Source organism: Anomaloglossus baeobatrachus, chromosome 3, assembly GCF_048569485.1.
Source record: "Anomaloglossus baeobatrachus isolate aAnoBae1 chromosome 3, aAnoBae1.hap1, whole genome shotgun sequence".
Classification (NCBI taxonomy): Eukaryota; Metazoa; Chordata; class Amphibia; order Anura; family Aromobatidae; genus Anomaloglossus; species Anomaloglossus baeobatrachus.
This window is the reverse complement of record NC_134355.1, coordinates 635,343,430-635,357,651: the sequence shown is the minus strand read 5'-3', so window position 1 is coordinate 635,357,651 and position 14,222 is coordinate 635,343,430. Positions and strand designations below refer to the sequence as shown.

General features: G+C 48.8%; 1 protein-coding gene across 1 annotated transcript in view; it reads left to right on the top strand.

The window, feature by feature from the left end:
- SMC6 (structural maintenance of chromosomes 6) overlaps nt 1-14,222 on the top strand; it is a 224,032-nt gene that overhangs the window by 46,110 nt on the left and 163,700 nt on the right. Inside the window, 4 exon segments of the mRNA XM_075341130.1 lie at nt 11,841-11,942; nt 12,452-12,571; nt 13,420-13,518; nt 13,668-13,814. Coding sequence (XP_075197245.1) covers nt 11,841-11,942; nt 12,452-12,571; nt 13,420-13,518; nt 13,668-13,814 — 468 coding nt within the window.

Below are 14,222 nucleotides of genomic sequence, written 5' to 3'. Positions count from 1 at the left end.
GGACTCCTATGATTATTTCCTGGAATGTAAAGGGTCTACGATCTCCGATCTCCGAACAAAAGGTCTAAGATACTGAGGCACCTTAAACGATTCTCCCCAGACATTGTCCTACTTCAGGAGACTCACTTAAGGGAAGAGGATTTTTTCAGGCTTAATAGATTCTGGGTAGGGACAGTAGTGGGATCGGTAGCACAAGGTAGACATGCAGGGGTAGTGATTTTGTTCCACCGCAACTTTGTTTTTAAATTATTGTCTCAGGAGTGTGACGACCAGGGGAGATTGGTACGGGTCACTATAGACCATGGAGGAGAGACCTATTCTATATATAAAATTTATGGCCCCAACGGTTCAAACAAATCCTTTCTTTATCGTTCCTTTGGGAGACCCAGACCATGGGTGTTTAGCTTCTGCCTCCGGAGGACACACAAAGTACTACACTTAAAAGTGTAGCTCCTCCCTCTGAGCTTATATACCCCCTGGTGAGCAGACCCAGCCAGTTTATCGCTTTGTGTCAGGAGGCATACATCCACACATGCATTCTCATCTGATTTGTTTGATTTTTGGAAAGAGTTTGAAGAAAAGCGGGTCCACGTCTGGACTCCCGGCATGTCACTTCTCACCCCACTGTGTCGGCGGTGTTGTTAAGGTTGATTTCCAGGGCTGGAGCCTTACATGCCGCGCTCCTTCACCATCCCTCCTGGGCTCTGGCTTGAAGTGGGAGCCAGCACGGTCTCCATGCCTGGCAGGAGACCGGTCTCCATCCGCAGCCCTTCAGGACCCTGCTGGACCGGAGCACTCATCCCCAGGGACCTGGCCCTGCGTCTCGGCAGCTAAGTACCTGAGACGTTTATATATGGGGGTCCCTGTGCTTTATTGTTTGGGGAGAGTGTGCTTGCTGTGTTTATTGACATTTCCGGCGGGTTCTCTAGCTGTCGCACGAGAACCGCGCCGATGGTGCCTGCGCGTCGGCCTCACCGCTCAAATTTAGGCCCCGGCTTCGCTTGAGGCCTAGTTTCTGTTCACTGCCCTCGCATGTCACCCATGCAGAGGGACAGGCTCGGCTCCGCCCGGCGGCCGTTCTGCACAGGGGAGGAACACTCCCCACTGCTGTGCGTGTCTCCTCCCCTGTAGGTTTCTATGGCCCTCCAGATCCCGCTCTTCAGGCAAGCCCCGCCCCCTCTCTTCGCTCCGGCGGCCATTTTCTCAGAGATTCACCCAGAGCTGGTCTGCGCTCTGCATCCCTGCTGGGTGCTGTGTTTGGAGGTCCAGGCTTCGGGATCTGGAGGGCACACAAACCGCTTCAGCGGTCTGGTAAGCCACAACCTCTGGTTGTGGACCTCTGTATATACTCTCTGGGGTTCATTCTCTTGCAGAGCCCCCACTCCAGCAGCATGTCTCACACGAGGAGCAAGGCTCCAAAGCTTTATTCAGTATGCACTGCATGTAAGCTGCTGCTGCCTGAACCGAGCATCTATCCACATTGTGATGCCTGCTCTAAGTTGGCGGTGCCACAGGCTGAAGTCTCACCCCCAGTGGTCTCTCAGGCTGCTCCTGCTCCTGTGGCTGAACCCCCGGCTTGGGTAGAATCCTTTTCTAGGTCTATCTCCCAGTCTTTTGCTGAGTCCATGGGACTTCTGTCCAGGACTTTGCTGAACATGCATCAGCCCCCTTCACAGGGTGCCTCTGCCGCTAGGGGTCTCTCAGGACCGGAGCTCACAGAGGATTCATCATCTGGTCCCAGACCCCGTCCTCCTAAGAAGAGACGCAGGGTTCCTTCTCCCTCCTCGTCCCGAGGCTCTGATTCAGGAGCTGACTCGCAGGATGAGGAGGATGCCTTTACAGGGGGCTCGGAGGTTAACTCCATGTACCCCATTGATCTGTCCGAAAGTGACTCAGATGTTAGTGACTTGATTGCTTCCATTAATTCTGTACTGGATCTCAATCCGCCAGTATCAGAGGAGCAACCCTCTCTGGCAGAAAAGCACCAGTTTACCTCGCCTAAGAGAGTAAAGAGTGTGTTCTTTAACCACTCCAGTTTTCAGGCCGCTGTGACCAAGCCCAGGGCCTGTCCTGACAAACGCTTCCCAAAGCGTGGTTCTGATGACCGCTTCCCCTTTCCACCTGAGGTGGTCAAGGAGTGGGCTCATTCCCCAAAAGTAGACCCCCCGGTGTCTAGGCTCTCAGCCCGGACCGTTGTGTCGGTGGCTGATGGCACCTCCCTTAAGGATTCCACTGACCGCCAGATTGACCTTCTGGCCAAATCCGTATATGAAGCGGCGGGGGCCTCGTTCTCCCCGACTTTTGCAGCAGTGTGGGCTCTCAAAGCCATCTCTGCTTCTCTAGAGGAGATGCATTCCCTCGCCAGGGAATCTATGCCTGAAATGGTTGCCTTAACTTCCCAAGCTTCAGCTTTTTCATCCTATGCCATGTCTGCCATGCTGGAGGCTTCTCACCGCACTGCAGTGGCTTCGGCTAATTCCCTCGCTATCCTCAGGATCTTGTGGCTTCGAGAGTGGAAGGCAGATGCTTCTTCAAAGAAGTACCTTGCGGGGCTCCCTTTTGCTGGGTCCCGGCTGTTCAGAGAACAGCTGGATGAAATTATTAAGGAAGCTACTGGCGGGAAGAGTACTTCCATGCCACAAACCAAAACCAGGAAACCTGCCCAGGGTAGGAATCAGTCGAGGTTTCGTTCCTTTTGTTCCTCCAACTGGTCGTCCTCTAAGCCCTCGGCCTCGTCCACTAACTCAGCCAAGGACCAGAAATCTAACTGGCGCCAAAAAGCGCATCCACAGAAGACCGCAGGAGGTGCTGCCGCTAAGGCAGCCTCCTCGTGACAATCTGTCCGCGCCAGCAACGTCCTTAGTCGGTGGCAGGCTCTCCCACTTTGGCGACGCGTGGTTGCAACACGTCTCCGATCAGTGGGTGAGGGATATCATCTCCCACGGCTACAGGATAGAATTCTCTTCCAGCCTGCCAAACAGATTTTTTCTCTCAACTCCCCCCTGCTCCAAGGCCGCCGCCTTCTCACAGGCCGTGGCATCCTTGCAGGCCAACGGAGTAATTGTACCTGTTCCCGCCCGGGAACAGTTCAGAGGTTTCTACTCAAATCTCTTTCTAGTCCCCAAAAAGGACGGTTCCTTCCGGCCCATCCTGGATCTCAAGCTTCTCAACAAGCATGTTCAGGTGCGGCACTTTCGCATGGAGTCTCTGCGTTCAGTCATTGCCTCAATGACCCAAGGGGATTTCCTGGCGTCCATCGACATCAGAGATGCCTATCTGCATGTGCCAATTGCAGTTTCACACCAGCGTTGGCTACGTTTTGCAATCGGAGAAGATCATTTCCAATTCGTGGCTCTCCCCTTTGGGTTGGCCACAGCTCCTCGGGTATTCACCAAGGTCATGGCAGCAGTGATTGCAGTCCTGCACCTACAGGGGTTGGCAGTGATTCCTTACCTGGACGACCTTCTAGTCAAGGCTTCATCCAGCGCGGACTGTCAGCGGAGTGTCTCGCTCACTCTCGCCACTCTAGCCCAATTCGGGTGGCTTGTCAATCTTCCCAAATCCACTCTGACTCCGACCCAGAGTCTCACGTACCTAGGGATGCAGTTCGAGACTTTGCCGGCACTTGTGAAGTTGCCCTTAGTCAAACAGCAGTCCCTCCAACTGGCGGTGCGCTCTCTGCTGAGGCCCCGCCGTTATACCCTCAGGCGCCTGATGCAGGTGCTGGGTCAAATGGTGGCGTCAATGGAGGCTGTTCCCTTTGCCCAGTTCCATCTGCGTCCCCTGCAGCTGGACATTCTCCGCTGCTGGGACAAGCGGCCTTCCTCCTTGCACAGGTTAGTGGCTCTGTCGCCACAGACCAGGAGCTCTCTTCAGTGGTGGCTTCGGCCCCTCTCCCTGTCCCAGGGGCGCTCCTTCCTGGCCCCGTCCTGGGTGATCCTCACCACGGATGCCAGTCTATCCGGCTGGGGAGCGGTATGTCTCCACCACAGAGCGCAGGGCACTTGGACTCCGTCCGAGTCAGCCCTTTCGATCAATGTGCTGGAAACCAGAGCCGTGCTTCTGGCTCTCCTAGCTTTTCACCACCTGTTGGCGGGCAGGCACATCCGAGTCCAGTCAGACAACGCGACAGCGGTTGCCTACATCAATCACCAAGGCGGGACACGCAGCCGCCTGGCAATGTTGGAGGTACAACGCATCCTTCAATGGGCGGAGGACTCGGGGTCCACCATATCCGCAGTCCACATCCCAGGCGTGGAAAACTGGGAGGCAGATTATCTCAGCCGTCAAACCGTGGACGGTGGCGAGTGGTCCCTGCATCCGGCATTGTTTCAGTCCATCTGCCGCAAATGGGGCACTCCGGACGTGGACCTAATGGCATCCCGTCACAACAACAAAGTTCCGGTTTACGTGGCTCGCTCCCACGATCCTGGGGCATTCGCCGCGGACGCTCTGGTTCAAGACTGGTCCCAGTTTCGTCTGTCCTATGTGTTTCCCCCTCTAGCTCTCTTGCCCAGGGTCCTGCGCAAGATCAGAATGGAGGGCCGTCGAGTCATCCTCATTGCACCGGACTGGCCCAGGCGAGCTTGGTACCCAGACCTGCTCCAACTGTCCGTAGAGATGCCGTGGCATCTTCCGGACCGTCCAGACCTTCTCTCGCAAGGTCCGTTTTTCCGCCAGAATTCTGCGACCCTCAAATTGACGGCGTGGCTCTTGAGTCCTGGATTTTGACGGCTTCTGGTATTCCTCCTGAAGTCATCTCCACTATGACTCGGGCTCGTAAGTCTTCCTCCGCTAAGATCTATCACAGGACTTGGAGAATTTTCCTGTCCTGGTGTCGCTCTAACGACCATCCTCCTTGGCCATTCTCCTTGCCGACCCTTCTGTCCTTTCTACAGTCCGGTCTGCAGCTAGGACTGTCCCTCAAGTCTCTCAAGGGACAAGTCTCAACTCTGTCAGTGCTGTTCCAGCGGCGTCTCGCTCGGCTGGCTCAGGTCCGCACCTTCATGCAGGGCGCGTCTCATATCATTCCGCCTTACCGGCGGCCCTTGGATCCCTGGGACCTTAATTTGGTTCTCACGGTTTTGCAGAAACCCCCCTTTGAGCCTCTTAGGGAGGTTTCTTTGTTTCGTCTTTCACAGAAAGTGGCCTTTCTGGTGGCCATAACTTCCCTCAGGAGAGTCTCTGATTTGGCTGCGCTCTCTTCGGAGTCACCTTTTTTGGTTTTTCATCAAGACAAGGTGGTTCTCCGTCCGACTCCGGACTTTCTTCCTAAGGCGGTCTCACCTTTCCACCTTAACCAGGACATTACCCTACCTTCCTTTTGTCCGGCTCCTGTTCATCGCTTTGAAAAAGCGTTGCATACTCTGGATCTGGTGCGTGCTCTCCGGATCTATGTGTCTCGCACCGCTGCTCTTAGGCGGTGCACTTCTCTTTTTGTGCTAACCACAGGCCGGCGCAAGGGCCTCTCTGCTTCTAAGCCGACCTTAGCCCGTTGGATTAGGTCGACCATTTCGGACGCCTACCAGTGTACTCAGGTGCCTTCCCCGCCGGGGATCAAGGCACATTCGACCAGAGCTGTCGGTGCCTCTTGGGCTTTCAGGCACCAGGCTACGGCTCAACAAGTCTGTCAGGCTGCCACTTGGACTAGCCTGCATACCTTTTCGAAGCACTACCAAGTGCATGTTCATACTTCGGCAGATGGGAGCTTGGGCAGACGCATCCTTCAGGCGGCTGTTGCCCATTTGTGAAGTTAGGTTCTGCCTACTTCTTAGTTTTTTCTGTTTATTTCCCACCCAGGGACTGCTTTGAGACGTCCCATGGTCTGGGTCTCCCAAAGGAACGGTAAAGAAAAAGAGAATTTTGTTTACTTACCGTAAATTCTTTTTCTTATAGTTCCGTATTGGGAGACCCAGCTCCCTCCCTGTTGCCTGTTGGCACTTTCTTGTTCCGCGTGTTTTCACCGGCTGTTGTCGTGGACAGAGTCTCTGGTTGTTCCGGCTCTTGCTCTGTTCTACTTGTGGGTGGCTATTCTCCTTCATCTTTTGCACTAAACTGGCTGGGTCTGCTCACCAGGGGGTGTATAAGCTCAGAGGGAGGAGCTACACTTTTAAGTGTAGTACTTTGTGTGTCCTCCGGAGGCAGAAGCTAAACACCCATGGTCTGGGTCTCCCAATACGGAACTATAAGAAAAAGAATTTACGGTAAGTAAACAAAATTCTCTTTTTTTTGAAGCTATAGAGAGAAAAATTGTCCTGGATAATTCTCCCTTGATAATTACTGGAGGTGACTTTAATACGGTACATAGGATAGAGGAAGATAGGAGGAGTCAGGGGAGGAACCCCCAGAGAGAGGAGAATGCACTCACCTCTCTACTTAACCAGGCTGGGCTGAGGGATGTCTGGCGCTGGCTGCATCCTGATGCTAGAGAATTTACTTTTCCCATGTCCACCAGTCCTGGTCAAGAATTGACTACCTCCTTGTCACAAACCACCGGGGGGGTCACTCAGAAATCCCCCGCGCTGGCTACCAGTACGTCACAATCGGGGGGTAACAAGTGGGGGTCACCCCTCCTTTATACCTCCCGACCGACAGACAGAGCACGTGATGCGCTCTCTAGCGCCCCTCTTATAGTCAGGCCAATTATGGAATTGTCCGACAATAAGCAAGGAGGCCGCTATACTACTTATGCCGATTATTGAAGGGTCCCCGGTGAGAGTAGGGTATATATTCCCCCGACCTCCGCGGGCGGAATATATAAAATCTCCCCGAATCTCACTGGCCTCCCCACAATAATCCTTGGCACAAACTCGCTGCCACCAACCGCTTCACGGTAACTATTAGCCGAACACACAGACGTGGGATTCAAGATCGAGATAACAGAACAGCCCAAGATTAATTATATAATTTAATCAGCCTAAAGCACACTAGAAACTACAATATATACAATAGGGAATCTACAGAATATACATATGTCAGAGTACAGTTACAATCAAAGCATGGGTTACAAACAGGCATACACAGTTCCAGCAGTTACCTTGTTGCGTCTGGCCACAGGGGGGCGCTGTACCCAGGTTTCTAGGATCCTTCCCACAGATGTTTCCTACACGTGCCCCCAGCGAAAAGAACCCTGGAAAATGGCCGAAGTAGGGTTATCAACCTGGGCAAATCCAGGTCCCCTCCTACCTTAGTGACCTCAGAGGGAGCACTGCTCCACCCCGGGCTTGAGTTATGGACAATCCACAACATGGAATATGGGCCATAACTTTGCCTGGGAGCGTCGTAGGCGGACGCCAATGCTCTCATTGTGACAGTTATGAATTTAGCTACAGAACGAGGGGACTCATGACCTGTCTGCCAGTTCCCCATTGGCTGATATCACGCCTGGGGCATTTCCCAATGTCCTGCTCCCATAAAAAGGGTGTGCCGGCATCGTCCGCATGCGGAGACACCATTTTTATGGTTGCCATATTTATCGGAAATATGGCTTGCGAGATATGAACCATTTTTTACTGGAGTCGTTCTGTCTGGCTATTTCCATAGCCTTGCTAACTAGCTAGCAGCCCCCACTACAGGGTCACGGCAGGGAGTCATCCTGTGTCCATTGTCCCTAAGCCACCTAATTTCCATATCACAGGACATGGCCATGGAGGTGTAAGTGGAACACTGAGAACAAGAAGGGAGGGGGCACTGCCAGGGAGTGATGAGGGATTATGACTGGAGTCATAATTCATCTTCATATCCCGGGATTTGCCTCACACTCCTGACCTCTGAGAGTCTATTAAACAGGGTGGAAGTCGGTCGAAATTTTTGATCTGGTTATATCAGATCATGCCTCAGTGGGTATGGAACTGACGGACAGGGTGGCCAGGGGAACAGACTTTATATGGAGGTTTCCAGCCTTCCTGACAAAGGGCGAGGGATTCAATGACAAATTGCGCGGCTGGTGGGATGAGTTTGTATCTGATAACAGAGAACACGTAGATGAAACTGCTCTGTTTTGGAACATGGCAAAGACTGTACTGAGAGGCAGAATTTTAATGTACGTCTCTTCACTTAAGAAAAAAAAGTGAAGGAGGGGTATTCTGAATCGAGTGCAAAACTCAGACATGCCTATACAGAGTTCCTGCAGAACCCCTCACCTCAAAACAGAGAACATTGGAAACTGACCAAACAAGAGTTTGAGACGTGGATAGACAGGAGGGAGCAGGTGTATAGATCTAGGCAAGAGGTCGAATTACGTAGATACGGCAACAAAGCGGGTAAGCTTCTGGTGAAATTGGCAAAGGGACGTTTACAAGTATCACTCATAGTCAGAATAAAAGATAGACAAGGAAAGGTAACATCTGATCCCAAAAAAATAAATTCCACTCTACAAAATTTTTATAAAGATCTATACAAACTCTCACACACAAATACGACAGCGCCTTCCTTCAAAGCTTATCTCTCCCTAAACTCACGCAGGAGCAGCAGGATGTAATTAATGCAGACATAACTGAAGAAGAGGTGAAGCAAACTATAAATCATCTTCAAAATGGAAAGGCACCCGGTCCTGATGGGTATAGTGGGGAATTTTACAAAGCACTCAAGCAACAGGTTTCCCCGGTATTGACTACTTATTACAACAACATTTTGACAACAGGAGATATTCCAGGTAGATCCAAGGAAATGTATATCAAAGTAATTCCAAAGCATGGCAAAGACCCCTTGGAGGCTGGTTCCTATAGACCTATTTCACTTATTGACTTAGACCAAAAGATTATATCCAAAATAATGGCCGACCGCTTAGCAATGGTGCTTCCCCAACTGGTGAAGCCAGCTCAGGTGGGATTTGTTAAGGGAAGAGCTGCAGTTAAAAACATAAGTAAAGTCTTGACAGTGCTGGACGAGGTAGGACGACAGCAGCATTTAGGAGACAGACCAGCCCTCCTAACTCTTGATGCAGAGAAAGCATTTGATATGGTTAGTTGGGAGTGGCTGGGGGCGACGTTGGACTCGTTCAATTTAAAAGGCAAATTTAGAACATTTTTGGATGGGGTCTACAATAGCCCTACAGCTAGAGTACACACACCAGGATTCCTCTCTGATTCTTTTCACTTGCACAAGGGGACCAGACAGGGATGTCCAATGCCACCATTGCTGTTCAACCTGGCCATGGAACCCTTTGCTAGATTTATGGAGGAGTCAGATCTATTTGACGGAATCAGAGTGGGCAAAGATAAAGTTAAGATTGCTCTATTTGCGGATGACGTCATACTTTTTTTGTCAAGACCACTAGAGCAGCTGAGGAAGATCTTTGACTTTATTCAGAAATTCAGTGAATATTCGGGGTGCAGGATTAACATCAACAAAAGTGAACTTCTAGAATTAGGAGACAAAATGCCTCAGGAGCTATGGGTCAAGCTAGGTCTGGACCTACGTGTCTCAAAGTCATACATAACGTAGTTGGGGATAAAGATAGGGAGGAGACCAGATCAACTCTATTCACTTAACTACACCCCCTTATAGGTAAAATATTGGGGGAACTGCAGCGGTGGCATCACTTACCAATATCTCTTTTGGGTAGATGTCACCTGGTTAAAATGGTTAGCTTTGCCAGGCTCCTATACCCCTTGAAAATCCTTCCCTTGATTTTAAAACATTTAGACCTAAATAGACTGAAGAAGGCCTTTACACATTTTATCTGGACAGGTAAAAGACCCAGAAATGCACTAGAAAAACTGATGGTACTGAGAAGTGAAGGCGGGGTTAATTTTCCAAATATACGTGCTTATAATATCGCCTCTTTATTTAGACATGTAGTGGACTGGATACACGACACTAGTTGCTACTCAAACACCCATCTGGAACGACAGCCGCCCCTTGGGATCTGACCGCTCTTATCCACACAAGACAAGCTAAACTGCCACAGATAATGAGATCCTCCTTTTTACTAAGGGACACCATAGTATGTTGGAAGATAGTGAGGAAGGCCTATCAGCTTCCCTTTCTGGTTTCCAAACATATGCCAATATTTGGTCACCCCGAGTTCCCCCAGGGAGCTGATATTAAGAGGGCCATTGATCAGAGCTGTGATCAGTTGCAAACAGCGGGGTCCATAATGTGCCGGGAAGAAAAACGGTGGATGTCTCTACAAGAAATTAGGGACAAATTCAAGATACATAGGAAACATCTCATACAGGTCCTGCAGCTTCATTCTTTTTGTCAGTCCAGACTCAGAAAGTTGGAGAGGGAATCTGTCCCTCATGCCTTAGATGACAGTATAGGCCCGCGCACCCAAATGGCGAGTATCACCTCATTGTACAGCACCATGAGGCACAAATTTGTTAAATTAAAACAGAGCAAAATGTTGAGAACATGGGAGAGGTGGACAGGAGATGAGGAGATAGCGAAGACAGTATTACAAGGGTGGGAAAATCCAACTGATAGAAGCAGAAAGGAGTAAAGAAAAGTCAGCAGGAAAAGTTTTTCCGCTGTGGAAAAAATTCATTGATTTTCATTATAGTCCTCAGGAAATCCTGAAAATAATTAGCCCCTTCCGCCATACAGAATGGTATTGTCTGGAAGACCTGGGAGGGACGTTGGGGGTTTTGGGACCATCATTAGACACTTAGCATGTACCATATGGAGATGGTAGTCGACACCATAGTAAGAACATAATTGTGGAAGGGTTCACACTCACATTCTTATTCTTTGTTTGTGATACTACCTTTTATTTTTTCTTCCTATGCAAGGTTTACAGTTGCATTGACGAACAAATCAATCTCGTATATGCTGATGTTTACTATTTGACCATGGAAATTACTGTTTAATTTTTTTATGTTTAAAAATTTGAATAAAAAAGAGGTTTAAAAAAAAACAAACACTGGTTTATTTTGAATCTTATTGAGTGGTTTGTTTTTGGTTGTTTTTTTTTTTTTGTTTGAGGTGATGAAAAGACAATATTTGCATATTTTTTTTTATTTTTTTTTACAGTGTTTACAGGTTAAATAGGGAGACCTTTTTACTGAGACCTATTTGGGCATTGACTGAGGAACGTACTAGTCAGAAACACGCTGCCTTTTGTTCTTATTCCGCACGCTCCGTACCTACTGTGCTTTGCTCCATGGTTCATATATTAATGAAAATTGAATAAATGGACTTCTTTCAACATTGGTTGGATGACTTTTGTGCCCGTTCTTTTCAACCATCTTTCCGTGATATCAAATGTCCTCTATTTCCTTTTGTTTTAAATAAAAATTATGCTTATTTATTGGTGGAATATTTTTTTTTCAGGGTTTTTTTATTCTTTGTAGGGTTTTTTATTTTTTTTATATTTTTACAGTTTGCTTAACTTTCTTTTTTTTTTAAACTTAATACTGCTATATGACTAACTTTTATTTCTCCGATCACTTCTTGCACCGCAGAGCTGTCCGTATCACGCTGACAAAATGCTTTTTGGACCCCGTTTATAGCCGTGGACAGAGGAGGAGGTCATTATTGGCTGGGGTACTGATATCATGAGAGATTGAACACTTTCCTTCTTATAACCTTCCAAATACCTCTATCAGTATTGATCGTGGCATTTAGAGGGTTAAACAAGGCATCGTCCCTGGCTTAGAGCAGAAGCTTGGATGCGGGTTACTCCGAGCTCCCTGCGGTGATTGAGGGTCCAGATCCATGACGTACCGGTGCGACCATTTGTGGGAACACACTGCAAAATGTGACGTACCAGCACGTCATATGTCGGGAAGGGGTTCAAGCTGTAGAAGGGAGGGGGGGGGGACAAACCTTGATTTTTCCGCTTTTGATTTTTCTGTTGTCTCACAGGTTTAGAGCAATTTATTCTGTTTTTCTTGAAGTTTTTTATGAAAGCAACACAACTGGATCAAATGAAGGATGACTATTCCTACATCATGGAGACCAAAACCAGGACTCGCGATCAGATCAGTTTAGGAGCGGAGGTAAGAAGCGGACCGGAGCTTTGGAAGTCATTTATTTCTATGTCCGTCTTCACTGACGGAAAGCAAAGGTCATTATGATCCGAGCTTGAGAACAAACCTGACCCTTGTGCTGTCACCGCCGAGAGCTTTTCAGTGTCCATATTCTTCTCCAAAAAGCAAAAACCAAACCAACACAGATCCCCTGCAGCACCTTACTCACCGTCCCCAGGTCCATGGCTGGCTCTGCCGCTAATCCCCATGTCAGGTATTCACTGCAGTGCCCCAGACACCAAGGAGCTGTTTTGGGAGACTGCACTGGACCTGAGAAGGGTGAATAAAGGACATTTTGTTATTTCAGACAAATTGCAGCCTGGGGACAGACGTTTTGAGAAAAAGGGCAACCCCTTTTCTCAATAACAAAAAAAAAAATAGAATCTGTAAATCAGGGTGGAGATTGTAAAATTTGGTTATAAAGCAGTGTAAGCGGGACTCCGTCCTGTTTGACTGATTGTTGGTTTATTCTTCTGTAGAGGCTGCATGAGTTGAAGCAAGATTGCATGGAGAAAGAGGAGAGGTTTAAAAACCTGGATTCATTATCAGAAATGAAAGAGAAGTTGGAGGACCTGAAGCGTAAAATGGCCTGGGCCATGGTAAGAGTCGCTCACCCCGTGCCCCATTTTTCTGGTTATATATGTAAGTGAATCAAGCTGAACTCCTATGTCACTGGGAAGCTATCAGGTTTTTCGCCTATGAGCTGCAGTCACCACCATCAACCCTTATCTACAGCATTCCAGGATACTGTATATAATGTGTATGTACTCACCTAGGGGACAGTCCAGTCCAGTGTTGATGACTTATACTGTGCACACTGCAAAATTGAAACGCTAAAGATACATGGACGGTCATTGTAGCCATGCTTATGTGATCGATCATTTTGGGCAACAGCCCTGTCCCGGGCTCCCTCGTTTTGGTAACTGCACCTGTCTCGAGCTGTCTTGTTTTGGGGTCGGCCTGTCTCCCAGGTTTCCTTGTTTTGCCGACTGCTCCTCTCCAAGTGCCCTCGTGAGGCCGACGGCCCCCTGTCCCGGGCGCGCTTGTTAGGCCGACGACCCCCTGTCCCGGGCGCGCTCGTTGGGCCGACGGCCCCCTGTCCCGGGCGCGCTCGTTAGGCCGACGGCCCCCTGTCCCGGGCACGCTCGTTAGGCCGACGGCCCCCTGTCCCGGGCGCGCTCGTTAGGCCGACGGCCCCCTGTCCCGGGCGCGCTTGTTTCATGGCTATGCAGTTTCTCCAAGCAATGCTGTTTACACTTTAGAACTCCTATCTAAGCCAATGATGGAGAATCTGGCATAGGTGGGAAATGCAAGAGACTATGGGCAGTAGGTCAGCAGTGACTGGAAGATCACTCAATCAGGTCCATTGGTGCTGTGATAAGTGGTGCCAAATTTAACAAAAGTGTATAATATTGCATGTGCCTTTTTTTTTTTTCATTATTTTCAGGTGAATGAAACTGAGAAGAACCTTAAACCATTCAGAGAGAAGATAGCTGGAGAGGAGGGGCGCACAGTGAAATTTGAGCAGAAGATCAGTGAATGGCAGGTAGTTACATCCCCCACAAGTTCTAAGCTGTGCGACCAGTCTTTGTTTTCATTAATTCAAAAGATGACGAGTTATGTCCCTGGACTTGCGTCTAAGTCTAAGTTTCATAAAGTTTCCGTGTCGTTTATATTATTTTCTTCTCATTTGAGGACAAAGTGAAGACCGCTCAAGAGAGTTTCAAGGCCCTGCAAGTAAAACTGGAAGACATCACCAAGGAGGCTCAGGCACTGAAACCTCAGGGAGTTGCTTTGAAAGATAACATGCAACAGAGAAGGCGGGATTATCATGAATCCGAGGTATGTGGTAGAACTAATCTGAGGTATGCAGCTGGAATTATTGCATGGTTATGATTCGGTTCAAATACTAATAAAATCAGGTAGAAAAAATTCTAAAAAAAACCCAAAACACAGGTTTTTTTTTTTTTTTGCATCATTTCATTCTGGGACACAGGAAACCATGGGTGTATGCTATTCGCACTAAGCAAACTCCTACTCAGGTTACACACATCTACTGACACAAAGCTACTCAGTTTTTCTTAGTGTCATGTAGGAGGCAGACAGATCCAGAATCCAGACCTGCAACTCCCTATAGGGTTTTGTTGTGGTTGTGTTTGTGGTGGTGATGGTGGTGGTTGTGGTGGTGGTTGTGGTGGTGATGTTGGTTGTTATGTTGTGTTTGTTGTGTTTTTGTTTGTATGTTTTTGT